General features: G+C 48.5%; 2 protein-coding genes across 6 annotated transcripts in view; one reads left to right on the plus strand and one right to left on the minus strand.

The window, feature by feature from the left end:
- The window catches only part of cenpp (centromere protein P), a 452,755-nt gene that overhangs the window by 295,002 nt on the left and 141,503 nt on the right, over positions 1 to 16,250 (plus strand). The gene's annotated exons all lie outside the window — the stretch shown is intronic.
- The window catches only part of aspn (asporin (LRR class 1)), a 49,217-nt gene that overhangs the window by 19,925 nt on the left and 13,042 nt on the right, over positions 1 to 16,250 (minus strand). For both annotated transcript variants that reach the window (XM_072472635.1, XM_072472634.1), the window contains exon 4: positions 11,812 to 11,924. In XM_072472635.1, coding sequence (XP_072328736.1) covers positions 11,812 to 11,924 — 113 coding nt within the window. The remainder of the gene's footprint in view (positions 1 to 11,811; positions 11,925 to 16,250) is intronic.

Genomic DNA, 16,250 nt, shown 5'->3' on the forward strand with positions numbered 1-16,250 from the left:
AATGGCAGCGTATGCATCTTGTTGATTGGAGTATTTGCCCTTGCACTGGACAGGCTCATTCTGGCCTGTACTGTTATCAGCTGATTTTGTTTTCACCTCGTTGTTCATCAGCAAGTTCCGTGTTTGCTCCCCTCAAGTCTCTCACATTGCAATATTGACCATCTTTACCGTCATACTGACAAGAGGTAAGCTTGGATTTCAATTGAACAATTACTCATACAGGCATGTTTTTAGAAGTTAAAAAGCAGTAATCAATTTGTGTATTTTTGTGGCTTCCACCTTGTGTTTTGTGGGGCAAGGATAGGTGGGATCGAGAGAGGCGTGAGGTGGGGGACCGAAATGAAGGTGAGCGTGGGGCCCCACAGACTGTAAATCTGCCTCTGCCTGGAGGTCCCATCAATAATGGTTTTCTTTAATTACGGATCTCCTATCAAGGTAATGAAATGAAATGAAAATTGTTTATTGTCACAAGTAGGCTTCAAATGAAGTTACTGTGAAAAGCCCTTAGTCGCCACATTCCGGCGCCTGTTTGGGGAAGCTGGTATGGGAATTGATCCTTGCTGCTGGCCTGTCTTGGTCTGCTTTAAAAGCCAGCTATTTAGCCCATACAGCTAGATCTTCCATTTGTTCAGTTGCCTTGAATGGATTTGTTGTTGCTAGTTGAGAATATATATTTTTAATAGTTTACTCAATAGGTGGAAAGTAGCTTTATTTCAAGATGATGTACTGGGTTAGTGTGATGGGCCAGCTTTATGTTTGTTACTCTTATCAGCAGCAAGATTTTGAGTTATTTAATTACAAATAACTAGATTCACCCAAATCTGCTTCTGAGACATCTCTTTGTAATTAAGAATCAATAATAATCTGTTGTAAGAATGGATGCTCTGATCCTATCTATTAGGTTTTGGGGTGCTCATTTGTCATGGGGTGCTCATTTGTCATGCTGTGGTGGTTGAATAAACCAAACAAATGATAATGGATTTCAAGACCTAATCATAGACATTTTCACCTGTGATTCCACCGAAGCTTTACACTTCAAATCATTGAACATGAATGTATGCATTGTAGATTGCCTGGAATAACTGTATCATGCCTTTAACAACTTTACGCCAGCTTGTAAGAGAAAGAAGTGTAATGCAGTGGAAAATAGAGCTTGCTGGTACATTTTAAGGTTTTGCCATCTCATATTTGCTAATCTGACTATTAATAGATGTAACTTTTAGAAACTAGCATTGAATTTTTTTTCTCCACTCTCTTATAAAAGGTTGCAACTTTTATGGCTTTGGAAGTTTTTGAAGGATGTTGAAATGTATCTCGTAGGACCCTATAGAAATCTCTTCATGGATTATCATAGAATTTACAGTGCAGAAGGAGGCCATTCGGCCCATCGAGTCTGCACCGGCTCTTGGAAAGAACACCCTACCCAAGGTCAACACCTCCACCCTATCCCCATAACTCAGTAACCCCACCCAACACTAAGGGCAATTTATCATGGCCAATCCACCTAACCTGCACACCTTTGGACTGTGGGAGGAAGCCGGAGCACCCGGAGGAAACCCACGCACACACGGGGAGGATGTGCAGACTCCGCACAGACAGTGACCCAAGCCGGAATCGAACCTGTGAAGCTGTGAAGCAATTATGCTATACACAATGCTACCGTGCTGCCCCACAAAGCCTGCAATTTTGAGCCCCGACATATATATTTATGTGGTGAGAAATACAGTATTTTAAATATCTAATTCTGCCCAATCATGACCCTTCAACAAGTTACAATTTTACCTCCTGTTTTAATAGGGAATAATTAATTTTCATGTTTTTATAACCGTTTATAAAGCACCTTTAATGTGTAACGGGCGGCACGGTAGCATTGTGGATAGCACAATTGCTTCACAGCTCCAGGGTCCCAGGTTCGACTCCCAGCTTGGGTCACTGTCTGTGCGGAGTCTGCACATCCTCCCCGTGTGTGCGTGGGTTTCCTCCGGGTGCTCAGGTTTCCTCCCACAGTCCAAAGATGTGTAGGTTAGGTGGATTGGCCATGATAAATTGCCCTTAGTGTTGGGTGGGGTTACTGGGTTATGGGGATAGGGTGGAGGTGATAACCTTGGGTAGGGTGTTCTTTCCAAGAGCCAGTGCAGACTCGATGGGCTGAAAGGCCTCCTTCTGCACTGTAAATTCTATGATCTATGATCATGTGCTCCCTATGCACCATTTTAAACTGAATCAAACTCAGTCTTCCACATGAGGAGATAGAATTAACCCTTTGCACGACCTCACTCTGCACCCCTCCCCTGAAAAGAACAAACCAACTCTTCCTCCCATTTTCCCTTTACTTCCTCCAGCGAAAACCTCTCCCTCTCCATCAATTTCCCACAAATATCTGATATCCTCCCTACCCCTATCTCATCCAGTAACAGCACAACATTAATAAGGGAGGGGCCAGCAACCAAGGAAATGTAGAAAGTTCCTTCCGGACAAAGTTCCATACCTATAAATATCTAAACGCATTCCCCCCGGGAGATGGAATGTTTCCACCAGCTCCTCCAGACCAGCATACCTACCCACCATGAACAAATCCCTCAACCTATCGACCCTCACCCGCTCCTTACACAACAAATCCATCCCAGCCGGCATGAATCTATGGTCCCTAGAGATTGTCGCTATTAGCGACATAGATTCCAGTTTAAAGTGCTGTCTAAATTGGTTCCATATTCTCAGAGAAGCTGTTAACACTGGGCTCGTGGTGTATTTGACCGGCTAGAACAGAAGAGGGGCAGTAACAAGTGCACTCAAACTCGACCCTGTACAGAAAGCCTCCTCTATCTGCCCTCAAACCGACACCCGCATCCATGGCCCATGACAACATCTCTTCAAGTCTGCCTTCATCCCCTCTACCAGACTGGCCAGGTTCAAAATGTGCAACAAGGCCAATTAATGAGCCACCCCTATACCCAGGTCCCTAAAACTAGCCGTGGCCAGATCAACTCCCTTCCCTGGAAGGTTCACCGGAAAAACCTCACTCTTGTGCACATTCGATCTGTACCCTGAGAAGGAACCAAACTTCTTCAGCACTTCCATTTTCTTCCCTACATTAGCGAGAGGGTCCATAATATGCAACAATAAGCCATCAACGTACAGGGACACTATATGCTCCCTACTTCCCCTCTCTATGCCCATCCGCCCAGCCAACGACCTAAGTGCGATAACCAATGGCTCGATCACCAAAGTAAACAGTAACGGGAAAGTGGACATCCCTTCCTTGTATCCCTATAACCAAATGTACCCCAAACTTAAATCATTGGTGTGAACGCTCGAAGTGGATGCCCTGTACAAAAGCCTAATCCACAAAATGAACTTAGGCCCAAAGACAAACCGCCCCAATACCTCAAAAAGGTACCCCACTCCATCTATTCACACGTTTTCTCCATGTCCATGAAAATGATTACCTCTGGTTCAACCCCCAATAAGGGCGCCAGTACCACATTCTGAAGTCTCCTAATTGCCGGCCCTTGACACATCCTATCTGATCCTCGGAAATTAGCTCATGCAGGCACCCTCCCAAATGGGTTGCCAACACCTTCTCCAATAGCTTTGCATCAACATTCAACAAAGAAATAAGCCAATATAACCCACACTCCAGGGGATCTTTAACCTTTTTCAGGATTAAGGAAATGGATGCCTGCATCAGTGTGGCCAGCAACCCCACCTCCCCAGACAGAGAATCGTTATACGTCAAACAGGTGTGGCCCACACTCTGTTGCAAATTTTTAATAAAATTCTACAGGGAATCCGCCCGGGCCCAGTGCCTTCCCAGACTACATAGAACAGATATATTTCATAATTTTCTCCAACCTGAGCGGCACCTCCAGCTCCTGCCCTCTTTCCCTCTCCACCACCAGGAAGATCAACCCATCCAGAAACTCGAATGGTCGAGTCTTCCTCCGGAGGTTCAGACCTGTATATCCCCTGGTAAAAGGTATCAAATACCCGGTTGACCTTTTTAAAAATAAATTTAGAGTATCCAATTCTTTTTTTTCCAATTAAGGGACAATTTAGCATGGCCCATCCACCTAGCCTGCACATCTTTGGTTGTGGGGAGTGAGAAACACGCAGAAACGGGGAGAATGTGCAAATTCCGCACGGACAGTGACCCGGGGCTGGGATCGAACCCGGGTCCTTGGCACCGTGAGGCAGCAGTGCTAACCATTGCGCCATCGTGCCGCCCCTAATTACCCCATTTACCTTTTCTGGATCATAAACCAAACCTTCCCATGATTCCGTAACTTGCGCTGTCTCGCAAGAGGTCACCTGCTGTCTCAGCTGGTGAGGCAATAAATGACTGGCTTTCTCTCCATATTCGTAAAACGTCCCTGTCGCACGACGAAACTGGCTAACTTCTTTCCTCGTCGACACCAACGCAAATTCCATCTGGAGTTTCTTCCTCTCCGCCAACAGCTCTGCCATTAGGGCAGCAGAGCATTGACGGTCCGCCACAAGGGTAGACTCGACCAATCTCTGCCTCTACTCCCCCCCCACCCCCCTGCCTTACCTTTGTGAGATTTAATTGAAATTAACTCCCCCCTGATGACCGCTTTAGTGCCTCCCAGGACATGGAAGGTGAGACCTCATTGTTCTTATTAAACTCCACATAGGTCCCCAATAGCGGAAGCTATCCTCTCACACACCCCATTGTATGTGAACAATGCCGTATCCAACCTTTACGGAGGTCACTGAGTGCAACCCTCCTCCAAACCCAAATCCACATTATGTGAAGCATGGTCAGATATGAAAATCACCGAATACTCCATCCCCACCACCCCGGGGAGTTATGACTTACCCACTACAAAGAAGTCAATACGGGAGTAGTATGAAAAGAAGGAAATGCCTTCTCCCTTGGCTATCTGAATCTCCACGGGTCCACCAACTACCCCATCTGCTCCATAAACACTACATGATCAACTGATATGAGACCATGTCGTGGATGGCTGCCATCACCATCTTGCTAATATCCGTTTCCTCCCAGTTGGGCGCATATACAAGCACCAAGAAAACCGGAGTATCTGGCAACACCCCACTCACTACACGTATCGCCCCCTGAATCCACTGAACCATTACCCACCGAAAAAGCCACCCTTCTATTGATCAGCACCACGTCCCGCTCGTCCTCGCTTCAAAGCTCGAATTGAACACCTGACCCACCCACCCCTTCCTCAACCTCATCTGATCCTGAACTCAGATGTGTCTCCTGCACTGAAACAACGTCAGCCTTCAAACATTTTTGATGGGCAAACACCCAAGATCTTTTAACTGGCCCATTTAACCCCCTTACATTCCATGTAACCAGCCTGGTTGTGCCCCCCCCTCCCCCAACCTACCACCACCATCATCATGATCAGTCATATCCCACCCACATGGAAATCTGACAGGGCCCTGTCTCACCTAGGCCCCAAATGGATGCTGCCACCCCCTCAAACCAGTATCTCTAAAAAAGAAACCTACATCGTCAGCAATCCGTCCCTCCCATCAGCCCCTCCTCCCTTTTGACCAATATGCTGGAGGTGAGGGGAACACACTTTGGACTCGTGATAAATACACACTTCCTACCTGCTATGTTGGAGCTTAGAAGTTTAGTCTTTGCAAGACGAATGCTGTCCTGCTGAATTTCTATGCCAATGTCTGTGAGCCATTTCCTTCGTCAATGGACGACAATAAATCTTAATTCCATGTGGCTGTAATGGCCCTGATATTTATGGGATGTGCATTTGACGATCTGTGGTGGCGGATAGAAATATGGGGGAGGGGGGTCTTCTGGACAGGAACCCAAAAGTTGTCTTTTAATTTTTCTTCTCACCTAACAACAATCTTGGTTGACAGATTGTCTGCCTGTCAGGCGGAATAGCATGTGGTACAAGTCCACAGCCAAGGAACAAAGAAAAAATAGAGAGGTTGGTTGCGAATGAGATTGGGGTTAGTGGCGAAGGGATTGTTGGGGGTAGGGCAGGTGACAGTTTAGGAACAGGTGGTGGTTAAGGAGAGAGGTGAAGGGAGATTGAGTGAAGTCAGCAATCATAGAACTGGAAGCAGGAAAGTTTTTCAAACTAGGGGGAAACATCCTGGACCACAAATAATAGTTCTGTAAAGGTACTTACGTGGATTCAGCCCTTCCTGACCCCTTTACCTGCTGTATTTCTTGTCGTGTTGGGTGCTCTGGTCTACAAACAGGTCAATACGGCTGGAGATGGTGTAACTCTATTTTATTAACAACTCAACTGTAATAACATACTGTAAGCTTGGGTCCTTGCATTACCAGCTTATCTGTGGACCCTGTCCTATCACTATCCAGGTGAATGTCTGAGAGGCAGGCTGTGAGCTCTGTGCTCTGAGCTGGCTGCTGCTAGAATGAGCGGGAACTCTGGTGTCCCCTGTCTTTATAGTGCGTGTGCTCTCACTGGTGATTGGCTGCGATGTTGTGTATGCTGGTTGGCCCTACTGTATGTCCATCAGTGTGTCAGTGTGTGTGTGATTACACCATGATATGCTGATGTATATCATGACATCCCCCCTTTTCGCAAAGAATATGTGCCTACATGAGAATAAATAAAGTGTAGTGAGTGTGTCTGATCATGTGTGTGCATTATTTACATCAATATGGACATGTGGCTGTGCTATATACACGGGAAGGTGCCAGGTGCAGAGGAAAACTATGTTACACCAAGAACGAAACAAATGCTATTCACAAACGATGAAAAACTCTTAAACAGTACGGCAGAACAAGTCAGTGAGTCCAACAGTGCAAGGTTTATAAATCAAGTCTTTGGGGTGGGCGACGGATTTGGGTTGACCGCCTCAAGGGTTATTCAGGATCCACCGGCTGAGGAATGGGCCGGGCCACAGTCGAGTGAGGAGGAGGCAGGGTATCCGGAAGCTCAACAAAGTCCATGTCCGGGATAACAGGAGGGTGTGGCACTGGTGCAGAATTTCGTAGCGAGCGTGGAACCAGACGAAGGACACGCCGATTGCGGCGGCGAATGGAGCCATCAGGCAAACAAACCAGAAATGAGCAGGGAGCCACCTGCCTAAGAACCTCAGCGGTTGCCGACCAGCCACCCTCCGGAAGATGTATGCGGACATGATCTCCAGGCACCAGGGCAGGAAGATCAGTCGCCCGAGCATCATGAGCCGCCTTGTGTTGCTCTGGCTCTTGTTGCATCCGCCGAAGTACCGGAGCATGGTCGAGGCCTGGGACGTGAATGGACGGCACAGTGGTCCTGAGGGTGCGACCCATAAGTAGTTGGGTCGGCGATAGGCCTGTGGACAGTGGACCCGAGCGATAGGACAGCAAGGCGAGGCAGAAGTCAGATCCTGCATCAGCAGCCTTGCAGAGAAGCCTTTTTACAATGTGGATGCCCTTCTCTGCTTTGCTATTTGACTGAGGGTGCAGGGGACTGGACGTCACGTGTGCAAAGTTGTATGCACTAGCGAAGGAAGACCATTCCTGACTCGCGAAGCAGGGGCCATTGTCTGACATCACGGTGAGCGGAATGCCGTGGCGAGCAAAGGTCTCCTTACAGGCCCAGATAACAGCCGATGACGTGGTGTTGTGCAGGCATATGACCTCAGGATAGCTGGAAAAATAGTCGATGATGATGATGTAGTCCCTGCCGAGCGCATGGAACACGTCCACGCCCACCTTCGACCAGGGGGACGTGACCAACTCATGGGACTGAAGGGTCTCACGTGGTTGTGCCGGCTGGAACCGCTGACAGGTGGGGCAATTGAGCACAGTATTGGCAATGTCCTCATTTATTCCTGGCCAGTATACAGCCTCTCGGGCCCTCTGTTGGCACTTCTCAACGCCGAGACGGCCTTCATGCAGCTGTTCTAAGACAAGCCGGTGCATGCTGTGTGGGATCACAATGCGGTCCAGCTTCAGGAGGACACCATCTACGACTGCCAAGTCGTCCCGAATGTTGTAAAACTGTGGGCATTGTCCCTTGAGCCACCCGTCCGTCATGTGGCGCATCACACGTTGCAGAAGGGGGTCAGCCGCAGTCTCACGGCGAATGTGGGCAAGGCGTTCGTCAGTGGCCGGCAGATTGGCAGAAGTGAAGGCTACATGTGCGTCGACTTGGCCAATGAACCCCTCTGGGTCGGCCGGAGTGTCGACTGCCCTGGACAGAGCGTCTGCTATGATCAGGTCCTTACCTGGGGTGTATACAAGTTGGAAGTCGTACCTCCGGAGTTTGAGCAGAATGCGCTGGAGGCGAGGGGTCATGTCATTAAGGTCCTTTTCGATGATGCCAACCAGCGGGCGATGACCGGTCTCCACAGTGAACTGGGGAAGGCCATACACATAGTCGTGGAACTTGTCAACGGCAGTCAACAGGCCTAGGCACTCCTTTTCAATCTACGCATAGCGTTTCTCTGTGGGGGTCATGGCATGTGACGCATAGGCGACAGGGGCCCATGATGAGGCGTCATCTCGTCGCAGGAGGACCGCCTCAATGCCGGATTGGCTGGCGTCAGTCGAGATCTTCGTCTCCCTTGCAGGATCGAAGAACACCAGTACCGGGGCGGTGGTAAGCTTGACCTTGATCTCCTCCCATTCACGCTGGTGGGTGGGAAGCCACTGGAATTCAGTTGTCTTCCTGACAAGGTGCCGGAGAGCTGTGGTGTGGGAAGCGAGGTTAGGGATGAATTTTCCCAGGATGTTGACCATTCCTAGGAAGCGTAGCACCGCCTTCTTGTCTGTCGGCTTCTGCAAAGCTGTGATGGCTGCCACCTTGTCGGCATCCGGCTGCACACCCAACCGGGAGATGTGGTCCCCCAAGAACTTGAGCTCGGTTTGGCCAAAAGAACATTTGGCTCTGTTAAGGCGCAGGCCCTGGTCCCGTATCCGTTGAAAGACGAGTTGGAGGCGACTGATATGCTCCTGCGGTGTGGTAGACCAAATAATGATATCATCTACATAGACGCGCGCGCCTTCAATGTCCTCCATCATCTGTTCCATGATGTGATGGAAAACTTCAGAGGCCGATATGATTCGAAATGGCATCCTAATGTAGCAGTATCTGCCAAATGGAGTGTTGAAGGTGCACAGCTTCCTGCTGGACTGATCCAATTGAATCTGCCAGAAGCCCTTTGAGGCATCAAGCTTGGTGAATATTTTTGCCCGAGCCATCTCGCACGTGATCTCCTCACGTTTGGGTATGGGGTAGTGTTCCCTCATTATGTTGCGATTTAAGTCTTTCGGGTCAATACAGATCCGGAGCTCGCCGGAAGGTTTCTTGACGCACACCATGGAGCTGACCCATGCAGTTGGCTCCGTCACCCGGGAAAGCACTCCTTGGTCCTGAAGGTCCTGCAGCTGCTGCTTGAGGCAGTCCTTGAGGGGTGCTGGGACTCTGCGAGGTGCATGAACTACCAGGGTGGCATCCTGTTTGAGCAGGATTTTGTATGTGCAGGGCAGTGTACCCATGCCCTCGAAAGCATCCTGGTTGTGAGAGAGGATTAGTTTAGTTGCGCCCTGAATTCCGCATCTTGGAAGTCAGATGTGCCTTCTGGAGAGAGAGAGTGTACTCGCTGAACGAGGTGGAGGGGTTTGCACTCCTGTGCGCCTAGCAGAGAGTCCTTTGAAGAGCCCACGATCCCGAAGGGTGGGATGGCTTTACGCGAGTTGTGCGTCACTTTGAGTTGGTACAACCCAGTGGCGGGGATGACGTTGCCATTATAGTCGACCAGTTGACAGATGGATGGAAGAATTGCTGGCTTGACCCTCAGGGTTTGAAGTGCTGACCATGCGAGGAGATTTGCGGAAGCACCCGTGTCCAGGCGGAAGGTGATCTGGGATCGGTTGACCGTCAGGGTGGCACACCACTCGTCGTCCGGATCAATGCTGTGCACCGATAGCGGCTGGTGCGTTCAGCTTGGGGACAGCTTGTTCTTGCTGATGACAGCAATGCGGAAAGGCTCCCTGTCCTCAGTGTCACTGGTCTGTATGATGTCAGGATCGGACTCGGTGAACGTGGGTAGAATTGCCCGAACATTTCTGCGAGGCTGGTTAAACTGTTGCGAGTTGGCAGGCTGAGGTGCTCGACAGCAGGCAGCATAGTGGCCAAGCCTGCCACAGCGTAGGCATTGTCGCGCTTTGGCCGGACATTGCCGCTTTAAATGAGCGGACCCACAGTTGCCGCACGTCATGATGTCAGTGCGTTCGTTGCGCCATCGCATATGCGCGGTGCGGTCTTGCGTAGTGCGCGCCTGGGCATCACGTTCCTCCGCGTCAACGTCCCCTCTTTTGGCGCGTACAAGCGCGGGAGGCCTCGGAAAGCGCACGAAACGGCCGCCCTCCTCCGGGCCGCGGGCCGGGAGGTACTCGATCGTCTGGACCCGCTCCGCCTCGTGGGGCCCCTGCCACGCCGTTTCAGCCGCCTCGATGTGTGAGTACCGGCTGGTGGCGTTCTCATGCAGGACGCAGGTCTCGATGGCTGTCGCTAGGGTGAGTTGCTTGATTTTAAGGAGCTGCTGGTGCAGGGTGTCCGACATGACCCCGAAAACTATCTGGTCGCGTATCATGGAGTCAGAGGTGGGCCCATAGCCGTAGAACTGCGCGAGGATGCGGAGGTGCGTTAAATTTGACTGGAAAGGCTCGTCCTTACCCTGCAGGCGCTGCTGGAACTGGTACCTTTCGAAGTTTTTGTTAACTTCAACGCTGAAGTGTTCATCAAATTTTAGGAGCACCGTCTTGTATTTGGTTTTGTCCTTGCCGTCCGCGAATGTAAGGGTGTTAAAGATGTGGATGGCGTGTTGCCCTGCCATGGAGAGAAGAAGGGCAATCTTCCTGGTGTCCGATGCATTCTCCCTGTCTGTGGCCTCTAGGAAGAGCTGGAAGCGCTGTTTAAAAAGCTTCCAATTCACCCCGAGATTGCCAGCGATGCGTAGTGGCGGCGGCGGGTTGATGTACTCCATGCTGCGGGATGGCGGATTGTTGATAATTTGCAGGTAGGTCTCACAGGGGCTAGTATGCGTCCACTCCTGGAACCATGTCGTGTTGGGTGCTCTCATCTACAAACAGGTCAACACGGCTGGGGATGGTGTAACTCTATTTTATTAGCAACTCAACTGTAATAACATACGGTAAGCTTGGGTACATGCATCACCAGCTTATCTGTGGACCCTGTCCTATCACTATCTAGGTGAGGCACCCAGCACATGGTGAATGTCTGAGAGGCAGGCTGTGAGCTCTGTGCTCTGAGCTGGCTGCTGCTAGAATGAGTGGGAACTCTGGTATCCCCTGACTTTATAGTGCTCTTACTGGTGATTGGCTGCGATGTTGTGTATGCTGGTTGGTCCTACTGTATGTCTGTCAGTGTGTGTGTGATTGCACCATGATATGCTGATGTATATCATGACATTTCTCAGGCCGAAATGGTTTACAAAAGGAGGCACCCATTCCACTTTAAATCTGTAAGCGGCAAACCATGTTTCTAGGATTGAAATGGTTACCCAGCCCCCTTGGGTGCATGCCACCCACCTCCGTTTAAACTGGATGTGAGAACCTTGGGATCAGCTTAAAATATTTGAATTTTAACTTCTCATAACCCAAACCCCACCCCTACTTGGGGTTAAAATTACTTCCATGTTTTCAAAAATGAGCATATTGTATGAACTAATCCACTATCATCGACGGAGTGAGTAATGCTTAGTTTTATTTGTACATTCACTGTTCCTCTGTTGAATAAACAGCACAATGTACTAAATAAGTGAATATTTGTATTACCACATCTGAAATAATAAAAAATATTGACTTACATAGAGCGAAGGCAGGTTCTTTAAATCAGTTTCTTTTATTTCTGTAATTTTGTTATTTTGCAAATTAAGCATTACTGTACTTTTAGGAATTCTTGCTGGCACTGACTTCAAACCTGGTTCATTAAATGGAACAAATGTTAGATATCACTTTCGATCTTTGTGCGGCAATAAACAACTGCAAAATAATTCAAGTGTGCAAACATCAATTTGAGAGAAGAAAACACATTTGACCTCGGTTATCAAGATGTCCATCTTTTTTTTTTAAACTTACACTTGATAATTCATTGAGCAGCATTTGTTCCAACTATAGTCTTATGTTCAGAAATGATTTGGGATCTTACTTCATCACAATATTTAAGTGCCTATGGAGCATGCTGAACAGAATTTCTTACAACGTTCTGTAGCAGATCTGTTGTGCATATTATGTTCGTAGTCCCAAAGGCATGAAAAAGGAACATAATACCTGAGCACATGTACATAAGATTCTAATGGCTCTATCACAATTCTAATCCCAAAATTACTTCACATAAAAGAAACCAATGAATGTGTAAATTGTGATTCTGACATAATCATTCATCAATAAAGTTGAGTTTATAAGTAAATAAGGTGGTGAATTTTGCAAACCATCTCCAGAAGTGTGTTAGCAGGCAGGGGAGGCTTAAAATCAGGTGACATAGTGGGGAAAGCGAAGCATTCTACCTGTGACTGGGACACATTAGGTGGACCATTCCACCAGCTTATAAGATTCAAAGAAACAATGAAACAAAGCATGATGCAAAATATCAGTAGGTGGAAAAGCTGCAGGAAGATAAATTTTCTAAACTTGCAAAGTTGACGTTAAGGAAGCAATCGGTGTTCACCAACTCTTACCACATAAGTGATGCTGCTATTAAGGTGGGCTTTATGATTGCCCATGAAATAGTTGTGTTTCTGAAACCCATTTGTGAGGGGGAATCTTTTGAAGCTCTGCCTGCTGACAACTGCATAAATAGTGGACTGAATTTTAACAGCCAAAAATAGCATTGGTTGGGTTCAGGGTAGATGTTTAAAATTCAAAACTCCCACTCCAGTATGCTTTCAACCGATTCACTTCCAGATTTAATGAAGTCGGCAGGCCACCAACCTGTTAGCAGGAGATTATTGACAATTTATGTGTTTTAATGAGACTAGCAGTTTCTGATTTAACCTGATTTTACAAAGGGCTAACAAGTGGAGGAGGCTTAAAACCGAGTGGTGTGGTGGGGAGCATGCCTTTTGTCTTCCCATCTCCACTGGTTGTCCACCTGTCTCTACTGGTATTTTACCAGTAACGAGATAGAAATCAGACCAGTTGAAGCTTTTAAGAAACCTGTTAATGGCCACTTCATAGCTTCCTCCTCATGGAATTTACATTTCCAAACCCCAGGAACCTGGCAGCTCAAGGGAGGTGAAAGCATCTTTGAGGATAAGGTGCATGTTTTTACAACAATAGTTGTGGGCCAGGAGGAAGGAACAGGAATGCATCCACATCTGCCCTCAGCACCCTTCCCACCTCCTCATCCTCTTCTCTCTGCCCCCCCACCCGCCCCCCGCCCCCGGGAGAGTATTGCCCCTCAATCAGTTGTGAATTGGATCTGGCTGATCCTGCAGCCTGTTCCTGGAAGTCAAGTCTGTCAATGAGAGAATGTCAGTGACAGAAGATGCTCACTGTGGAATTAACATGCCATGCAAGGAAATCCAGACCCCTGGGTTTCTCTTATAAAACAACGTGCCCCACCCCGCCTTTCACCTCACCATGTCTATGTAACATGACCTCGTTAATATCCAGGCCAGTATGTCCAGATAAGCAGCCGAATAATACAACTGTCAACTTCTCAAAAACACTAACACTGATATTACGAGTGATTTTGCTGATAATTCTGAATAGAAAACTGTGACAAAGCAAAGTCCTTTTCAGCTTTGATGAAAGCACTATGTTATTGGTCTTTCTCAGGTGTGCATTCATAGAGCTGAATGAGAACAGATACATAACAGATGAGCTGATCAAAATGAAAAGCACAACAGTAAATTACATCGTTAACAGTTTGGTGGGGCTCTGGACTGGATCAGAACTGAGTGTGAGCACAGATGGGACACCCTGAATGGTGGGCAGGAAAGCTGGCATTCTGGCAAGATTGAAGGGCAACTTGCCGAATATCAACATAAACCAGGAGGTTGGTAGTTTTCCATAGTATTTTACATCCAGAGGTTCTGTGTAGTAGAACTTTGGAAAGGAATCATGTCACAGAAACTAAACTGTAATTTTACTCAAGATCTAGCTCTCAGTTTTATTTAACAGTTGAAAGAATGCGATTTCATCATGGATCTGTGTTTAAACTTTCCTAAATTGTGTGGTGCAATCCATTTTTTCATAAATCAGAAATGGAAAGATGTTACTAAATTGAGGAACAATTAATTATTTCAAGGCCTTGCTTTCATTGGTGGATATTTTGGAGCATCTGAGTTTGCTCAATATAGGAATACAGGCTGCAACAAAGTAGTGTAAAGGTGATATTTGGATCTTTAAGGTGAAGTTTCAGCTCTCCCAAAGTAACTTGGCGTTTTATCCACCTTGAAATCACTACGTAACACTATTGGTGTCATGATATTCAGGTAAACATCATAGCACATACATACATACATACTGATAAACAGATCAACGGACCAATCAACACACACAACACGACAGCCAATCACAGGCGAGAGCATACACAGTACAAAACAGGGAACACGACACTTACTGGGCACTCGAGCAGGAGTCGGCTCAGGGCACAGAGCTCATTGCCAGCCACTGAGGCGATGTGCTGAGTGCTACTACAAGATAGAATTAGGAATAGGTCCACAGAATCAAGGGTCATGATCGAACCTCAGTAAACAGACTGCGGCTGCCACCCTAGCAGTGTTGGACATGACGCCATACATTGTTGCTGCCATCTCCTGCACCAGTGAGACTCCTCCAATCGGCTATGGACACTCTGAATATCATGGCCGCACCCTAGCGTCTACATCAGCTCCGGGAAAACCTGGTCCAGAGGCTCAGCATCTGATTGAGACCCAGCTGGGTCCTGAGATCCAACAGTCCTCCGACTGTGGACCCCCCCTGGATGTTCCTGCCTCCACCTGATGTGCTAAAGCAGCTGTGGGTGCTCACCAGATTGTGCCCCAAAGGCCGATCCACTACTTTTGCCCACCAAGGTGTATATCTCTGCACTGATGGACGGTGGGGATGACATCTGTGACACCTCAACGGTGGCATTCTCAGAGCTCTCCTCCAAGGTGTTCTCTTGGACAGCGGGGGGCATCCTAGATGGGCCAGCACTATTGGATGGAGATCCTACAGGAGAATGGTCAGTGAGAAGGAAAGACCATTATGTCTGGCATGGACAGCACATGTGTGATGGGTCATCTGGATGGGGGCTGGTGGATACTAACCTCTGCAGTGCAGGCCAGTCTCGACATCAGTGACCAATCTGTCCTTGGCCAGCCCCGTGACCTCCAGGGCCCGTTTCCCGTTGGGGATGAGGACTCTGATGTCCAACAGCCCATCTGGGCCCTTTCCCATCTGTTACAGGACAATTTCTCCTGCAGGGACAGAGAGAGGACATTGTGAGCTGCACGCTTCACACATTGTGGGGTGGAGTGAGCTTAGGCAGGGGACAGACATGGGCACCGTTGCTGGGCATGGGTAGGGTGCGCAGGTGGGTGCAAGGGTGTGTTGGGGCACAGGTGCGGTATTGTGCTCGGGCCGGGATGGGGTGCGGTGCGATGGCGACCGCAGGGTGCTGGGGTGGTATCTAGAGGGTAGAGAGTAGAAAATGGGACCGGTGCCAGGGTGCTGATGCCAACTTACCTGTGCAGCCTGATGGAGGTCGCTTGGCTGCTTACGGCACTGGGTGGCGATTCTCCTGGTGACAATCCCCGTGCTGACGACCGCTGCCACTGCCTCCCAGGTGGCACTGGCTGCTCTGTGGTTGACTCTTCGATCTCCTCGGGGAACAGGGTATCCGGGATCCACCGCATCCAGCAATCTATCCAGGTCGGCATCTCCAAAACGTGGGGCTGGTCTGCGTTGTGGCATGTGTGGGGTTTGCTCTGTAGGATCGGTTCAAGAGCTGCTCCCCCTCATTAGTGGGGTGCTGCTGAGAGAATCAGCTGGTGGGACAGTCTTTTCCGGCGTGAAGCCCATGGGGCATAATTAAGTGTCCTAATTAACGTTGGATACTAGTAACGGCCTCACTGGGACGGCCAACGGAAAGCCCAGCTGTTCCATCTCAGTACCACACTTAGAAGCCTTTCCATAATATCGTGTCCATTATCTGTACTTGGCATTCAAGTCTCCATCGCAATCTTCACAAAGTATTGGTAGTTCATTGGTGTTGTTATATGAATGAATGATTGGTGAGAGCTCTGATTTGAAGCGA

The sequence above is a fragment of the Scyliorhinus torazame genome, chromosome 13 (genome assembly GCF_047496885.1).
Source record: "Scyliorhinus torazame isolate Kashiwa2021f chromosome 13, sScyTor2.1, whole genome shotgun sequence".
Lineage (NCBI taxonomy): Eukaryota > Metazoa > Chordata > Chondrichthyes > Carcharhiniformes > Scyliorhinidae > Scyliorhinus > Scyliorhinus torazame.